At 34.9% G+C, this 18444-nt stretch overlaps 1 protein-coding gene across 2 annotated transcripts in view; it reads right to left on the reverse strand.

Annotated features, from left to right (window-relative positions):
• Nucleotides 1–458: 458 nt before the first annotated feature.
• STK17B (serine/threonine kinase 17b) overlaps nucleotides 459–18444 on the reverse strand; it is a 32743-nt gene continuing 14757 nt past the window's right edge. For both annotated transcript variants that reach the window (XM_040971906.1, XM_040971907.1), the window contains exons 4-8: nucleotides 14964–15108; nucleotides 13028–13154; nucleotides 8890–8938; nucleotides 7417–7596; nucleotides 459–3838 (exon numbers count right to left, since the gene is read on the reverse strand). In XM_040971906.1, coding sequence (XP_040827840.1) covers nucleotides 3556–3838; nucleotides 7417–7596; nucleotides 8890–8938; nucleotides 13028–13154; nucleotides 14964–15108 — 784 coding nt within the window. In that variant the 3' untranslated portion in view covers nucleotides 459–3555. The remainder of the gene's footprint in view (nucleotides 3839–7416; nucleotides 7597–8889; nucleotides 8939–13027; nucleotides 13155–14963; nucleotides 15109–18444) is intronic.

Consider the following 18444-nt stretch of genomic DNA (forward strand, 5'->3'; position numbering starts at 1 on the left):
ATATTAAATAAAATATCTATGAAAAGAAAACATCCATAAAACAAGTTTTACTTCAATCAGTTCACAAAAATACTATCAAGTGTCATGCAAGAATCCAGTCCTCAATTTCCCCTATAAAATGCTTCCGTACTCAGAGTATGGAACTTCCTAGAACATGCCTACAATAAAGCATGGGATCTATTTTACCTTAGTTCACAATCAGATTATGAACTTCCCAAAGAATTTCTTATCCATCTTTTATTCAACATGTGGGTACTAACACCCACTGACATTTTCCAGAAAAGTAAATAGACCAGCCTGCCTTCAAATTTATGTGCCATTTCCAACAGACAGAACCTAATAAACCTTTTTGGTATTCCAAAAGAAACTCAAAAATGATGAGTCAAAGTTAGAATTTTTAGACCACTTTTTAAAAACAACAAATTTTAAAATACTTTAAAGTAAGTGATGACCACAAATTCAAAAGTGTGCTTTTTAATGTTTAGCAAGAGGCAGCATTATAATAAACAGTTTTTTAAACTAGAGTATTCATATAGAAAGCCTATATGCTCTAAGCAACATGATTATCTAATGAAAGTTAAGATGGCACAGCAGTTGCAATTACTCTTCCAAGTAGGTTCATAAAATTACAAATTGATAACAATCCCTTAAATTGGAAGTCAGATCATTTAATACAACTTGAAATTAAAGTAACAACTGGTTATACAATGAATAAGAACAAGTTACCACATCATACAACAAACTGCAAATTCAAAATAACCATAAGAAATGTAAACAGTTATAAGGTATCAACATTTACAAATATTGCCTAGATCAAGGCTATCAAAGGATGGCCCATGAACTATTCGTGACCCATTGAATATGAAAGAGCTTGTACCAGAATGAATATCAATTACATCACTAATCAAACTGGTGCAGCTGACTTTCATGACAAAGCAATCATGCTCCACAGCCTGGCACACATACCTGATCTCGTTACAGAGCGGAAATAGGTACTGCTTTGTTCCTTAAAGTGCTACTATCATTTCACTGCTCAAAGTAAGGTTAGTTGTACTACAGAGAAAATAATGAAGATGATAATTTTAATTACCACCTATATATCATGTAGTTTAAAATCCCATCTAGCTAGGGTTATTACTCAAAGTGTAAATTAAACTTTGCCAAATTATCACAATTTAACCACTCTCTGCAGATATGCTTGAGTATTACTAATATTTTGTCACTAAGAGGGGCTGTGTAAATTCCTACATCACTGAGACCATCTCACTGAGTCCAACATCTGCCTTTGGCAGACTTTTTTATCCAAAATTTTTCAGACTTTCTTGAATTTTGGGAGAAATGAATCACTTGTTAACTTCTCTTGAAAGACTGGTTTATTTTCACACTGTAATCAGTAAAAACTTTTAACTTCATTGTTACGAAAAGAATGAATTTTTATATTCCTTGCCCAGCCGCTTGTTGCTTTCTAACAGTAAAACTCACTTTTAGAGAACAAGGAGCGGACATTTATGACTTTATGGAGGCTATTAGCTAAGTGAAAACAAACTATTTTAAGATTCCTCAGGGAAAAAGAAAGCTTGTACAAAATTTTTAAGAGCTAGTTTATAGTTCCAAAATTTAAATATGTCTTGATTTTTATATTTTCTTATGGCATATATTTTCTTAGAAATTAAAATATAATAATATAGTATTTTGGAAAAGTAACTATTTTCTCATTCTCCAATCACTAAGTTTTATCTGAATTATCTTAATACTGAAGACAAATAAGTAGACAATCAATAATTTAGAATAATCAATTTTATATATACAAGAGCCAATTTAGCTCCTGCAATTGTCTAGCATATTGGACCAGCAAACTTTTTCTTAAAGAATCGATATGCATGTATGTATATATGTGTATATATATATATATACACACACATAGTATATATGTGCTTGTATGTATATACACATAGAAATATGTATGTGCATCTATGCATATATACACATACACACACATATATGTCATATACAAGGGCTCTTTTGGCACCTGAGATGAGTACAATATGCTAGAGCAAAGAATTTCTAAAGGAAAGTTGTCCAAAAACTATGTTTTAGGTATCTATACATATATACATACAACTATTCATGTGCAAATATGCACACACACATACACATACACAGAGTAGGAATAACTTTTCCTTAAAAATTACTAATGCCATGAAAGAAATTCAATCTTTAAACAAATTTGATTATTAAAGACTTTTATGTTATTACTAAAGAATTTATAGTCTTACCAAAATTTTGAGACACTTCAGAGTAATATTTGGTTCAAAGGTGGGGGGGGGATACCAGTTGTTTATTTTTTGTCAAAATGTTTGCTAAAATGGTAACATGGTCATATTACTTATCCCAACATGATAATACAGCTTTTAAAAATTATTATTATTGATCACCATACGGAAACTGAGGTAAACAAAAAGGAGTACATATGCTCCACTACTGGACTAAGACATCATCACCGACGAGATTCTGCTCGCTCTGACCTAACCACACTGATGTAACAGCCCCACATAGAGGCTTCCCAGAGGGCCTTGCAGGATTACTTCACTCTTTATACACAGGAAACTCATGTCCTGTGTATAAAAGAAGAGATTGATGTCATCAGGCTTTGTGATAACATCAACCTTGACACTGTAGCAGCTAGTATTCTACTGCTGCTTTGCTTTTTAGGATGACTGGCTTGAATTCTAAGACTTGGGAAAACCTGGAATTCAGTATGTTGCTGGAGTATGCCAATATTTTCTTCTAAACTCAGTAAATACATTTGATTGACTAAGTACCTGCTCCGTTAGCAAGTCTGCAGAGTACAGACCTTGGCACTGGCTCACCAGCTAGCCTCCATTTTCCAGACCTCACCATGCCTGATGCATGCTGTGTTAAAGATGAACCGAGGCTGTTCTTGTTTCTGCTCCAACGTACAGAGAGTACTCCTGATTGGGCTCCTAACTGCCTCTTTGTTCTGGCTAAAGAGCCCCTCTCATAGAGTAAATAAAATACAACAGAAATGTTACATGGCTTCAACATATTTATAAATTTAAAATATTTTCAAATACGAAATGGCACAAGTATCTATAAATTAGCATATATTTCAGCTTAAGGTTGACACCATTTTCCTAAACAACTTATGTCAATATTGAACTCACTTCAGAGACAACTGCTTAAATTTCAACATTTTCATTTTGTTCAGTTTATCAAGCACAATATAACCCAAACCATTTTTATGATATGTCAATAATTTTGATAAGATCATTCCAGCATGAATTCTTCCATTACTAGGTAACTGCACACAAGCAATTTCACCTTTTGTCATATATTTAAATATTTTCTTTCCTAGAAGATGAGAAAGGGTATTATGCTAACAATCAGAAATTTAACATTAAAATGCTTCCCTACATTCTTCTATTAAAAATGCATTTACAATATAAACAAGACAAGTAGGAGGCTACAAACCACAACCTCACACTGGAGAGGATTGAAAGGTCAAATTCAGTCCAAGTGAGCCAGGGCAAAGTGCTAACACAGCAGATCTGAAACAAGTTCGTGGGGATTGGGCAGTGAATCATCAAAGCGAAATCTTTTGGACACCATGCTGCTCTCCTCTGGGATGTTCTCTTTGTCTTCTCGGTCAGCACAGGTCCCGTTACAGGACGCCTTGGATGTCTTGTCTTCAGAGGCCCTCAAGGTAAGGTCCTGAGCGGGGAAAGAACTCGACACTGCCTCAGGGTGGAACAGGCTTCCAAAGTCCCACTGCTGCAGCCAAGAATGAGAAAGGCAGTTCTCTGCTGTAGGTCTTTTCCTTTGGAAAGAAAAAAAAAAAAACGCAAAGGGAAACAAAACTAAAAACCACGTTGCAAATATCTTCAATGTGACAGATTTTAGGTGTTAAAATTGTTATGAAAATAACACACATATTATAAAATTCAAACAATACAAAAGTGAAAAAGAAAACAGCAACTAACAGTTACTGAATGCATGCTTACATGCCAGGGACAACCCTATATGCTTCAAATATATAATAATCACAACATTACTAGATAACTAGGAAATGGATTCTGCTCTTCTCCTAACAAATAAGGGAGATACAATTCCAGGAGGCTTGTTTTCTTTTGATTCAAATCTCCAAACCTGTAAATGGTTCATTAAGCAGAATTGTAATGTTATATTCTGAGCCTGGTGTGATAGCCTAGTGGCTAAACCTTCACCTAGCATGTGTCAGGATCCCATAGGTCCCTGCTGCTCTACTTCCCATCCAGCTCCGTTTGTGACTTGGGAACGCAGTAGAGGATGGGTCAAAGCCTTGGGGCCTTGCACCTGCATGAGAGACCTGGATAAAGCTCCTCGCTCCTGGCTTCAGATCGGCTCAGCTCCGGCCATTGCAGTCACTTGGGAAGTGAACCAGTAGACAGATTTGTCTAACTTTCAGTAAATCAGCCTTTCCAATATGAAAAAGCTTACAGTCTGTCCTTTTGAACATTACAGTACGTTAACTATCACATATGTAAAAGGCAAAATTATGTTCTCTAACTCCCCATCCCACCTCTATCAATCTTATCCACATTCTATGTGCATATCCACACCACTCATACCCACGCACACAGGCTCATGTATCTCTGCATTTGCTTTCTTGACCCTCCAAAGTTTCTCTCCACATTGGCACAGAGTTATCAAATTAACGGCTCTATCATTTAATGTTCTTTTATGTGGATTTACCATGATTTATTTACCATATTTCCATGAATACTTCTAGCATTTTGGTGTGACAGATAATACTGTAATTGACATTGAGAAAAATGCTTCATCTGGGGGAACGTCTCTGCTTTTTACTGAGAAGTTACCAGTAAAGTTACTTGGCTCTTTATGTTTTGATGACTTCTATCATTCAATCCTACCTATATATTTTCCAAGATTATCTTTAAAACTCCAAGCCTTCTTATAGTCCTATCACGATTTTACTTTTTGAACTAAAATTCCATCATGAGCTCTTATTTACATAAGAAAAGAAGCAAAAATAGCCTTTTTTTTCCCAAGAAACTTTCTTGGAGAAAAAAGCTTTTCTTATATAGAAAGTATATTTAGTGAACAAAACACCAGTTTCCCTAGTGGTAAATTCCAACTCCAGTTTGTGAATGACCCGCAGCTAATGGAAACAGGACTTAATTTTGCAGTTTTCTCTACTTCATAAAGAAATATTTCCCTAACTTTCTTTGTTTAATGCTAGATTTTTTTCTGAATGTAAAACTACTAAGTTCAAGTGACTGATATTCAGTTACAATATGCCTTGCTTCAGCTAATTTTAAAGACATGGTATAAAATTTTTTTAAAAACCAAGGAAAGTTTAGTCCCTTCAGTCCTTAAAACCTCCAAGTAGAAAACCTGCTCATTTCTGGATCCATTTTAAATTAAAAAGTGTTTCTTGTTTGTGATTGATGAAAGAAGGAAAACTGGGACACACAGTTTTTGCTTCTAACCTGTGCCAACAATTCACCTTACCATGGAAGTTACCATGAAAAAAGCTGGAGAACATATGTTAGTCTAACAAGATCAATAAAATTACAAACTTGTGGGTTTACAAATCTTCTGGAGGAAAACAATTCTAACTAATTTACATTCTCTATTATTATTTTATGTTCACATAAACAGCAAGCTTTAGAAACAAAGTCCAGTTGTTAATGTTTACTTGACAATTCTGAGTTTTAAAATTCTGTTTTCTGTTTTGGAAATAATATGATCAAATACCATAATTTTTCAAAGGAAAAAACACCTAATACACTGCTAACTTCAACCTACACCTAGCCACATTGAGGCTTTCACCGTCTTTGTTTGGGGCACAGCCTCTTTTCTAATTATAGAAAAACAAATGTTCCAGGCAAAAGATACGTAAGGAAATGATAATTGAGGCATTTCTTATGAGCACTAGGCACTCTGTGTCCCACCTGTTCCGCTTTCAGTCTAGCTCTGTGTTAATCTGCTTGGGAAAACAGCAGATGATGGCCCAAGCTTTTGAGTGCCTGCTGCCCACGGAAGAAACAAGAATGGAATTTCTGGCTCCTGGTTTAATCCAGGTCCAACAGAAAATATCTGAAAGTGAGAGTTACACAGAGGTAGGGGACAATGAAGAGAAGAGACAGAGAGAAGGTGAACCATCCACTGGTTCACTCCCTGAAAAGGACACCTCACTGGTGTGGGTCCAAGCCAAAACCTGGAGCAATCAGGTGAGTGGCAGAGACCAACTGCTTAGGTCATAGTTTGCTGTTTTCCCAGGCCTCTAGCAGGGAGCCAGGTCAAAAGCAGAGCAGCTAGGGTACAAATCAGCACCCATATGAATGCTGGCACCACAGATGGCAGCATTACCTGCTGTTCTACAATGCTGACCTCAATAAATACATCTTAAAAATGAAAATAATAGCTGCTTATGACTAGAAATAATGGAGTTTTATTACTATCCCTACAAACTAGTTACTCATGTCCAAAATACGGGCAGTGAGCTTGTTTGAGCTTGACTTAAATCAGGAAAACTATGCGAGCATCTTTTAAAAACCAGGTAAACAGACTGAGTCCTCCAAAAGATTAAGTTGTTGTCACGGACAAAGGATCAAAAATCTAAGAAAATTAGGCTTTTAGGCTGTTCCAAAGCAAACAGGCCAGATCCCGGCTACAGAAAATGTCAGTTTTTTCCTTTTCTTTCTTGCAGTTCCCAAAGAGTGGAGAAGAGTCCTGAGCCAAAGATACAAGTCTCTTCTTAGTAGGTTGTCCAACTACACCTCATCCTTCCTTCACAATGCCACAAAAAGTAACATACAAATCATTCACCATAGTCTTATAACCAGCTATGTGTATTGTAAACTTTCCTATTATCTTAGGGAACTGCAGGGATTGGCAGAGGGTTAAAATTAAATAATCCACTTGGAATTCCTGTTTTGCATATTACACTTCAAGTTATGTATTTGCTGTTTAGTGATTTTGTTTATATCACCTTTCTCCTCAGATTACCTGAAAACTTGAGCATAATCTGAAAAATTTGATATCATTTTAGATTAAATCTTTCCTAAAGACATACATTATTTACTTTGTGATGATATTTTAAAAAGTAATGTCATGGGCCCAGCATGAGAGCCTAGTGGCTAAAGTCCCCAACCTGCATGCACCAGGGTCTCACATGGGCACCGGTTCATGTCCTGGCTGCTGCACTTCCCATCCAGCTCCCTGCCTGTGGCCTGGGAAAGCACTCAGGGACGGCCCAAAGCCTTGGGACCCTGCTGTCACTTGGGGAGTGAATCAGTGGATGGAACATTTTTCTCTTTGTCTCTCCTCTCTGTAAATCTGCCTTTCCAATAAAAATAAATCTTTTTTTTTTAAAGTAATGTTATTACTTACTCTGGATTTTTTACTAAAAGACTTTGGATAAAGTCTGTGGCCAGCTGTGAAACTGATGAAAAAGTTTCTTCTGAATAATCTACATTAACTTGAGAAATATTGAGATATGTTTCTTGATTATCTTCTCCCACAAATGGTGATGTGTGAGTTAACAGCATATATGCTATTATACCAATATTCCTAAGAAATAAGAAAGAAAAAGAGAAGTTAAGTATGCTAACTTCAAAGCAATTATATATAGTACAATGAATATTCTACATACTTCTCAAAATTAATATGAGCTTTACATTTAAACTGCTTTTCAAAGACCCTATAACAGATTATTCAAAATACAATAGTTGTATTATCTCAAAGTATGCCTCACAAAGAGAGAATAGAAGTATACACATACATTAATTGAGGGATCTTCAAAAAGTTTCAAAAAAAAATGTATAAGGAAAAAAACTATGCCACAGATTTAAAAAATATAGAAGTTAAGCACCTGGCCAGTGTGTTTATTAAACTTAAGCCCATAAAGAAAATTTTTATCACTTCATTAAAGAATAGAATTTTTGAACTAAAACAAACATATGTTTTAATTCTAGTTTTTCAAAGACCTTTTTAGAAACATCCTTTGCTACAAAAATGTGGCTGAAATGTATCATTACACTTTATATCTACCTTTCAAACAGACAGCCGTTATTGAGTACACAAAATTACTGCAAATTTTTTCAAAATGATGTGTAATGACACAGAAGTGATAGGAGTGATTGACCAGATAAAACCAGGGGTTTTGTGCAAATAAGAGTCTGCAAGTTTTCATAAACCACAAAGTTGGGCAGGTACATCATTTTTCACTGAAAAAAATTTTCCAAGCTATAAATATATTAGAGACAAATACGGTGCTTCGGAGCCAGAACAAGATAAGTACCTGTGTCACAAACTCAGTTAGCACAGGGTTATTCTTCCTTGGCACTACTATTAGCTGTCTGATAAGGAACACAGAGCTTTAGTCTGTACTCTGACTTGGTCTATGGTGTCAGCACTCTTCTACTGGTCCCAACTGAAGTTTTCATATCCTTTCTAGTCTATGCCCTATAATGCAAAAGCTCATAATTATCTGAAGATTACCTTCTAAACTAAACTTGTTTGCCAACACTTTCTACTCATTCTTCTATACCTGTCATTATTGCTTGCTCTTCCTTCAGGTTTATCAGCATTTTACCTTTATTACAGAACATGTAGTACTATACCATGGCTCTCTTACTCTGTTATCTTGCCAAGATATCCTAAAAGAGATGTTCCCATTTATTTCTGTACCATTGGCTCAGAGATTAAAACATGGGTAGGTAAATATTTTCATGTAGCATAATAATGACACTGAGTAAACATTTTTTAAAGAACATATTGTTATTAATACTGAATTAAAGAATGCCAGAATATACATCGTCCAACTTCCAATAAGGGCCTTTAGGTAGCTAAGAAAAATCTTACCACATATCAGTTGCTGTGGTAATTGGGTCATAGTTGAGAATTTCTGGAGCTGAAAGAGAAAACAAACTTCAAATTTAACTGACAATCTTTAAAACTTTAGATTAACTTAGAACTGGAATCAATTTTGGAAAGCCTAGAGTTATAAGATATTAAGATCATAATTTAACATACTAGTAATTGTACCATGGTAAATATTATTTAACAGAATAAATGACAGAACCAGATGACTCAGAATTGTTGATAATGCGAAAGGCTAAGAGGCCGCTTGGGAGGACCACTTCCCTCATCACGGTGCCTGTTCCAAGCAGCAGTGCTACTTTCAACCCAGCTTCCTGTACGTGCAGCTGCGCAAGGAGCAGATGACAACTTGAGCACTTGAGGGGGTCTGGTTAATTCTGAACTGGCTTCTAGTCTCTTGGCCTCAGCCTGGCAGAACCCTGGCTACCATCAGCATTTGGCAAAGTAAGCCAGCACAAAGATTTCTTTCTCTCTCTCTGTGGGTATCTACATCTATACATACACAAATACATGTGCAAACATATAATTTTCCAATAAAAATGGAAATAAATTTTTTTAAAAATATTCATTGTTGGACAACCATGTAGTTAAGCATTAAGATTGTCAGGAAAAAAATCATGAAGATAACAAAATATTAGAAGTGAGATTTTAAAATTTGTTTTATTACTTTATTAGGAATTAATTTGCATTATTTTATTTGACTGCTTGTAAGTATTTCCCAGAATAAGCACGTTGATAAACCTTTATATTAACATAATGAGCAAAATATACTTAATAGAAACGTTAGATTATCTTAAATATTTTTCTTAAACTATCAAAAGTTTAAATTCCTATGAAATTTCTGTTGTCTCCTCCCTGTGAAAAATGGTGCAAAATAAATTCTCAATATTTTCTAAAAATTATCACATATTTCCAACAGTATTTAGGAATGAAATAAGATTTCACTGAGGTCAGCACGGTCACACAGTTGAGGCTGCTGCCTTCGAAGCCGCCAACTGCCACCAGAACACAGGCTCCAGTCCTGGCTCTGCTGCTGCTCCAGCTCGCTTCTGGGAAGGCAGTGGGACAGGACCACTTGGGATCCTTCCAGTGCATGTGTGAAATGCATGGAGCTGCAGGCCTGGCCCGGCCCAGTGACCCTCTGCAGGTATCTGGGAAGTGAGCCAGTGGATGCACTTTACGCTTATATCAGTCTCTTTTACCTGTCTCTGTCTCGTTCTGAAACTGTCCCTTTCAAATAGATGAAATGAATAAAGATTAAAAAGATTTTGCTATTTCACAGTATGGTTTCATAATTACACAGAATATTTTTTAATGAGGCATTTGAGTCATGTGTATTATCTGTCTTTATTAAACCACCTATATAAGCTTATGTATTTCTGTGAGCTTGGTTGCAAATAGTTACAACCATTTATTTTAGATCACTTCAACTCAGATTAGCATCTAAAAATTAGGAATTAATTCTGATTATTATTCTTTGGAAACAACTGCATTTCTGAGTTTAGTTGTATCTTTTCAATGCCTATAGGAATATCAATATGAAACACAAATTGGCAAGAGCATTATTGCAAAATTTGAAAAGTGAAAAAAAGGAAGGAATGAAGGAAGCAGGGAGGGTGGGGTCATTATGTGTTTAAAATTATAAATAAAAATGCATGAAATCTCTTCAAAAATAAATTTTTAAAAGTTAAAATATTACTACTATAAATAATCTTATTTTTATTACTATAAATAATCTTAAATTTGCATGCTCCCTGACACAATATTTCACAAGTATGATCTAACTGCAGGACTCTGCACACTATTTTGAGAGTATCCAACATGGTTTCTCTTTTCAGTTCCTTCTCCAAAATCTTCCTTTCATAACAATAACAAACATGGGTTTTGTCTTGCTAACAATTCCCACAAAACTGACTACACAGTGGGGGCTTCTGAAAGTTTGTGGAAAATAGAATTAAAAGGTGAAATTTAAACATATAAACTTCTATTTTTCAACATACACTTCATGAAGTTCAGCCATTTTCAGGGATGATTACTAGTCCAATTGCAATGAACTGAGAGTCTTCAGAATTTAATTCTGCCAGTGTGGTCCTTTTTTTACATTATTAATCAAAGAAAAATGAATGCCCCTTTAATAAATATCTTTAAGACTAAAGCAAAGCAGAGAAATCAGAATGAATCACATCAAAATTATAAACTGGATGCTCAATGATTTCTCATTTAAACTCTTGCAAAGCTACCCTTGTTTTAAGAAATGAATAAATAATAGCATTGTGTGGTGGGAAAGAACTCTTTGCTAAAGCCTTCCTGGGCATCTTTCTTGCAGAGTCTTTAACTTTCTTACAAAACTCTCAAATTAAGCAGATGTTATCATTAGTTAACCCTCCAGAAAGTCTACAAAGCAGAGCTAAATGCCTCGAGCTTCCCACAAGACTCATCTTTACTTCTGACCAGTCTACTTTTGTTTTGATTGGACAATTTGCAACTCCTGGTCACCATGATCTTGTGCTGTGTTGTCAGGACTGTATTTATATAAGGTCATGTTTCATCTCCTGGTACAATGCCTTGACGAAATGTTTCAGGACATGGACCACACTTAAAATTTCCATTGGAGTTCTGATGGTATGCACTTGTCTGAAGCTCACTCTAGGCAACAGCTTTGGCACCTGTTGAGTGGAAAGTCTGTTCCACTTTTAATTTTTCAGTCAAAACTGTGTGAGTTGAACTGACTGAGATGTCTATTGTGTTGACTCTTGTTTCTGGTGTCAATTATCTGTCCTTTTCACTTAAGGCTCAAAGAAGGTAAATTTGTATCCACTGATATGGATGAACTGCTGCTGCAGTATTCATCTTTAATATCTCCTTAAATTTTTATTTATATGAAGGGAATAAACCTCACATATTTCACCTTCACACTTTTAAGAGCATAGCAATATTTCTCATTGACCCTCCCATAATCCCTCCTTCTTCGTATCTTAATTTTTTAACAACACACTTATAACTTACTTTACAATGACAAGCTGCATTTTCCACTAAATAAATAATTGAACAAATAATAAGTAGAAAAACTGGTGTTCTTCAAGAGTACAGACAAGGATGATAAAAGCAAAATCAAATCTTAAATGTCAATTTCGCTTATATATGTTATATTTCTTTGTACTCTCCACACTAACCACCACAAACACAGGGAAAATAAATGATATTTGTCTTTTGGGGACTATCTTATTTCACTAAACTTACTAGAGTCTCCAATTGCATCCATTTTGTTACAAAAGATAGGATTTCATTCCTTTTTTATAGCTGAGTAGCATTCCACAATTTATATCTACCACAATTTTTATCTAGTCATCAGCTGATGGTCATCCGAGTTGATCCACGTACCTCTACATTTTGAACATCTTTCCACTCTTTCTTAAAATAATGTGTCCTTTCACAATCTGCAGATTGATTTCTTTGGAACACTGGCCTCATAAACTTTCCAAAAAACATCAGTGATTTCACTATTCTCCTCAAGCTTCACCATCAATCTGATGTTTGTATTTGCTTTAATTCTAGCAGATTTTGTCATGTTCTAATAGGGTTTTTTTTTTAAACTAATGTCTTTCAAACTAATACTTCAAACTAGTCTGTTCCAAAAAGTTATAGTTTCGGAACACAAAGAATCTGAAGTGCATGAAGTTTCTTTAAAATAAAAATGTTCTGTATGTTTTTTGTTTCATTGCAGATTTGCAGATAGGTTCAAGCAGATGTAGAAGTGTGATGTATCCAACATTCAGGCTTAAAAGATAACTACATACCACTTGATTCTTTCAGTTTTTCTCCTTTTCATTTTCTAGTGGTTCCTAGCTTCTCTCTAATCTGTTTCATTTTCAAAATGTACAATGCCTTTATACACAAACAATAAACTTGTGCACTTCTATACTCAATGTACTGTGAATTGTTGTGTATATTTCAATTCTACATTTTCCACATTTCATTTTAACATGCCATAAATCAAGTTTGAATACACCACAACATTTGAGCAAAATCAATCCTGGAATTATATGCTTCAATTTTTATGAAATTATCATTTTCTTAACAGATTTCAAAGTAACATAGAAAGTAAGAGAAAAATTCTTACCTAAGTATTCTGGTGTTCCCATGATTTCCCGAAGTTCACAGGTATTCCCTATTTTTCGAGACATTCCAAAGTCTACAATTTTTACGTCACCAAGAGGGTATATACTGCTCAATAATATATTCTGTGGCTAAATAATGAAAAAAACAATAATTAATATGTTATAAAAATTATATCCTCAGCATTTTCTCAGTTTGGGTGTAAATTAAACAGATTATATTAATAAGCAATTATATATTTCATTAAGGCATTCATTAAACATTACTCAACTACTTTTGGAAGGAGTCATACAGCGAGTGAACCATAAAGTCAAAAACAAATTCTGGGTTTGGAGGAAACGTAAGCTGGATGGATAGACACAAAGACTGGTTGACTATGATGTACAGAATACTCATTAGTAAAAATTTATTCTGCATAACTCTGTCCATAAGAAAATCCAAGAAGGATTTATTACAGAGATTTTTTCCTATGTTGAGTCTTAAGAGATTAAGTAGGAATACGCCAGCCAGAAGATGTTCTTGGGAATAGCATGAAAGAAGTCATGAAGTAATGAATACACACATGTTTACAGAAAGGAAAGTGTTCAGTTTAGTGTGATGGTTCTGCATGAGCTGGAAATGACTGTTTCCAGGTTTGTATTCTTGACAATAATGCATGTGATATATTTCATCTGTCGACTCCTAGAACCACGGGACTCTGCTTTACTATTTTAGGTCTATTACAAACTTCTCTGTTTTCAAAACCCTTACACCAGGTTACGTGTTGCTAAAAATGTTGCTAAAAATTATAAGTTTAAAAAAATTGTAAGTTTCCAAATTTCTTGGGATTAACAGATTTATTATTAAATAAGACCATTACAGAAGAAAAGTTTAGAGCAATTTGCTCTGTTGTCAGCTGTTATTGTTAGAATAGAATAAATTCAAATTTATATGCTGTCCCTGACTTCAAGTACTATGTATAGCTACATGGTTTGTCCTTAGCAGCAAAAAGAACCAATAGGAACTGGTGGGAGTATGATCATCAAATCATTGATCTTGCCTTTTACTTTTAAGTGTTTTATCAATAGGGAAAATGGTAGGGATGTTAGGTGCTAAATACTGTTCCCCTTCCCTACCAGAGAGACCAAATACAGAAATACACATGAAACATGAGTAATAAAGGTGTTAAAGGGCACCTAATAGTAGCTAATTTGCAGTTAGGAATGAAGATTTAGAAATTGAGAGACAACCCTGGGCTGTAGGAAGAGATAGGTCATGAATAATGATAATGATAATAGTAACGATGATGATAACGATGGAGGAGAAGGGTAAAAGAGGAGAGGAGAAAGACAAGAAAATGATAACGGAAGCAGAAGAACCCCAGTGCTCAAAAAGTGTGAGACAAAATGATTGATTGCAAGAACTTTGTGTGGCTCTGGAGGAAGTGTAAGAAGAAAGATGTGAGGATAAAACACCAGAGTAAGGTAAGGAGCCTGAACGAGCTAGGCAGAGCTAAAAAAACTGAAACGTTGAAAGACAATGAATAAAATGGGAACAAAGGAATAAAGAATGTGGAAATATATTATTTGAAGACAGATATTAACTGTTTCAGAGGTGGACAGTTTTATCAAAGAATAAGATCCAGGAAATATCTCTAAGAATGGGAGGAAGTAGAATGGTGATAGGGTTAGAAGACAGAAAAACTGCATCTCAAGAGCCTAGGAGTTCTTGGAGCTGCTCACATACATGGTGTTCTCCTGTTTGCAAATACAAAATTACGCCCTGAGAGCATCCAGGCAGGGCCCAAAGCACTCCCAGTGCAACAGAGACGGCCATATGACTGCTCTTTTCTGCACACCAAGGGCTGAGAAAAACGCTTCTTCTTACAACATAATAACATAATAAAGACAGAATACATAATAAAAACATAGTATGCTAAGTCAAATCACTTATCATGTTACCTTCAAATCAAGATGCACAATGTCATTCTGATGAAGATAGTAAACTCCTTCAAGAATTTGTTTGATGAGTCTGATAACATCATTTTCAGAAATCATTTCAGCCAGCTCAGGTAAACAAAGGTTGAAAATTTCTCCACCTGCAGCACTGAAATAAAATCCAAACAACTGAAACTTAGAAATAATTCACTTAAAAAGGACATTTAGATGAATACACAACTAGTGTAAATACACATTTAAAAACAAGGAAGAAAACAAGTGATAAGAATAGGTCAGATTCTGAGAACTGAGCTTGATATCAAATACAGAAAATCACATTGCTGTATAAAATCAAGAGCATTCTTTTATAAGAATGCTTTGAGGTACCTTTGTATAGACACATATATTTTCATTTATTTCAATCCCACATCAAAACCCTTTGAAGAACTAATGAGAAATCAATTCAAGTATCTGTACTGAGTATTATGGTAAAGACAATCTTAATATTGAAAATTACGGTTTTCTATTAAGTTTATAGTATGTTTTTCAAAGTAAGTTATAGCAATTAGAAACCTTAACTCATAAACTGAATATTTTAATTGGTTAATCCTCAGAAATAATTAATATATAGACTATCTTTGGTAGTCCTCTGGCCTAATAGAAAAATTAGGTCTGAAATTTTATTTTACAGCAACATAAATTTGTGACAATCTGATTACATTTATTCTTTATGCACCAACATGTTCATTATAGTCACTAAAGATAACTCAGTAATAAATCCCTCCCAAAAGTCTCATATTCATAACAAAATATAAAACAAACAAACAAAAAGAGAACTGAAAAAAGCGTGGAAACTACTTTCTAGTCCCTAGAAAATATGACACCAGGACAGCAGAGTGCTTATAGGGGTGCGTACTACAGTTCTAGTTTTGTCACTAATTAGCTGTATGAGCTGTGGCACATGAATAAATGATAGTTCTTACTTCACTGGCTTAAGAATTGATAATCCTAGGGCCAGCGCCTTGGCTTAACTGGTTAATCCTCCACTTTCAAGTGCCTGTTTGTGTCCTGGCTGTTCCACCTCTCGTCCAGCTCCCTGTTTATGGCCCTAGAAAGCAGAGAACGATGGCCCAAGGCTATGGGACCCTGCACCTACATGGGAGACTCAGAAGAAGCTCCTGGCTCCTGGCTTCAGATTGGCTCTGCTCTGGCCATTGCAGCCATTTGCGAAGTGAACAAGAAGTTAAAGACCTTGCTCTCTGTCTCTCCTCTCTATAAATCTGCCTTTTAAATAAAAAGAAATAAATTTGTTTAAAAAAAATCAGATATCCATGTAAAGTAATAAATATAACAAATGTTATGAAGGATCAAAATAGATTTTCTAAGCATCCATAACATTAACACTTGGCAAATAGTGAATATTACTTATTAATATGATAAGCCAACATACATTAATTCCAAGCCTAGACAACATTAGTCTCTCTGAATTTGACTCTGCTTTTCAAGAGAATTCACAAAGTCTTGGCTAAGTTAAAATTCAGTTTTAAGAAACATACCCTTCATAGAAGATAATGCTAAATTATAGTGCTCAGAGGTTGAAATTATTACAGGAGGTGAGGTTTTCCATTTTGTACCTTTAGTCACAATTACGATCATTTTCTGTTGGGTTAGTACGATAGTCAGATTATTTGATAGGCAAGTTTTGTAATTTCCTGAAAAAAGGAAATACAATTTCTCACACTATCTCACAGAGTTGTCTCTGGTGAATGGAAGCAAGTTCCCTTTTTGAGGCTTGCTATTTCTAGGACAAAGTTTTGTTCCATGTTCTCCAAAAAAAGATACAAGTGAAAAATTTTAGTAACTGCTTAAGAGTGACAAGCTAACTGTAAGATTTTAAGTTTAATTCACCAAAATGTAAGTTACTTAATTTGGTTCAAAAAATAGGGTTAGGTTAAGTTGGAGGCAAAACAAAATGCAAATGAAATATTATCACCTATTCAAAATATTACTACTTGACAGCTGCTGTAGTTCTGAAAGTTTCAAACAGATTCCTACGATTATCAAATGCGACAAATTTTAAAAGGTACCTTTTTAACATGACAGTATGTCACTGTTATGGAGGGAAACTTAACAACATGTAATACAAATACATATGCTCCTTAACCCAGCAATCATACCTCCACAAAGTGTACAAGTGCTACCATGCCACAAAAAATGCTCAACAATGAAAACTCATCTGAATAAAACACAATCCAACTATCCAATGGAATAGTAAGCAGTCATTTAATAATCAGCCATAGTAAATGATACCAAGAAGCTTATGAGCTAATAGGACTATTTCTAGGATATTGTAAGTCTAAAAAGAAAGGTGAAAAGGGATACTTATTATATGCTACTTTTTCTTAGGAGAGGAAACATAAGTTTATAAAAATTCACTCACATTCACAAGAAAGAGAATGTAAAATAATGAACCAGAAATAAGCAAATGCAGTTACCTAGGAAAGTTGGGAAGGAAGACTGAAGAAAGTACAAGAATGTAAGCACATTTTGTAAAACACATTTTTATAGCTTTCTGAGCACTGATTCATGCTAATGTTTTTTTACAAATTCAAAATAAAATAAAAAAGGATTTAAGGAACCAGATTCTAATGATTAATGTAATCAGAAACAAATGTATGACTATATAGCCTTAGTGGGCTATATACTAAGGGTAAAAAGAATAGAAATTTACTTAGTAGTGTGCAACTGGTATTCTGCCACTACTGTGTACATATTTTTGGATAAGGCAAATGAACTATTGTTTTCACTGTGGGAGAAGTGAGATACAAGTACAGAAGGTAAGAGATGTTGAACAATCAGAAAGTGGTAGACTTGAACTAGATCTATCAGTATGAATTTGCAATAAAAAAATCAAGAGTTTCTAACACTATTCTTGGTAAAGACTTTGAAACAATGACACTTTATTAAAAGTGAGCATTCCAATACAAATATTTTGGTTTCTAATTACCATTCCCCACTAAAAAGAACCAGAACTTGCAGGGCATTGCACCTATGAAGTGACCCTGGAAATCTCGTGTGCATGAAGCAAAGAAATCTTCAAACACTAGTAAGACCATACCAAAAGGACAGAGGTAGTAGTCCGAAAGTGCACTCTGCTGCTAAACTTCTGATTTTTCTTTTACTATTTACATTTTGAATTGAAAAGCAAAGAGCCAGAGAGAATGCACCAAGGATGAAACCAAGACAGGGATGAACTAAGCCAAAGACAGAATCCAGAAACTCAACCCAGATGTCTCAGGTAGAAAATGGGAATCTAGTACATTAGACATCACCCACTGACTGCTAGGGTGCCCATTAGCAGGAAGAAGACTGGAAAGTGAAGCCAGGGCTAGAATCAGGAACTTTAAAAGCGGATGTGGGGGCGCCCAGGTGGTAACTCCGCTACTTCACTGTACTCAGCCTGTCCCATACTTCTGTTAATAAATTTACCACCATTAAATTTAGG

This window comes from Ochotona curzoniae, unplaced genomic scaffold (assembly GCF_017591425.1).
Source record: "Ochotona curzoniae isolate NIBS_2020 unplaced genomic scaffold, NIBS_Ocur_1.0 contig_2210, whole genome shotgun sequence".
In the NCBI taxonomy this organism is placed as follows: Eukaryota; Metazoa; Chordata; class Mammalia; order Lagomorpha; family Ochotonidae; genus Ochotona; species Ochotona curzoniae.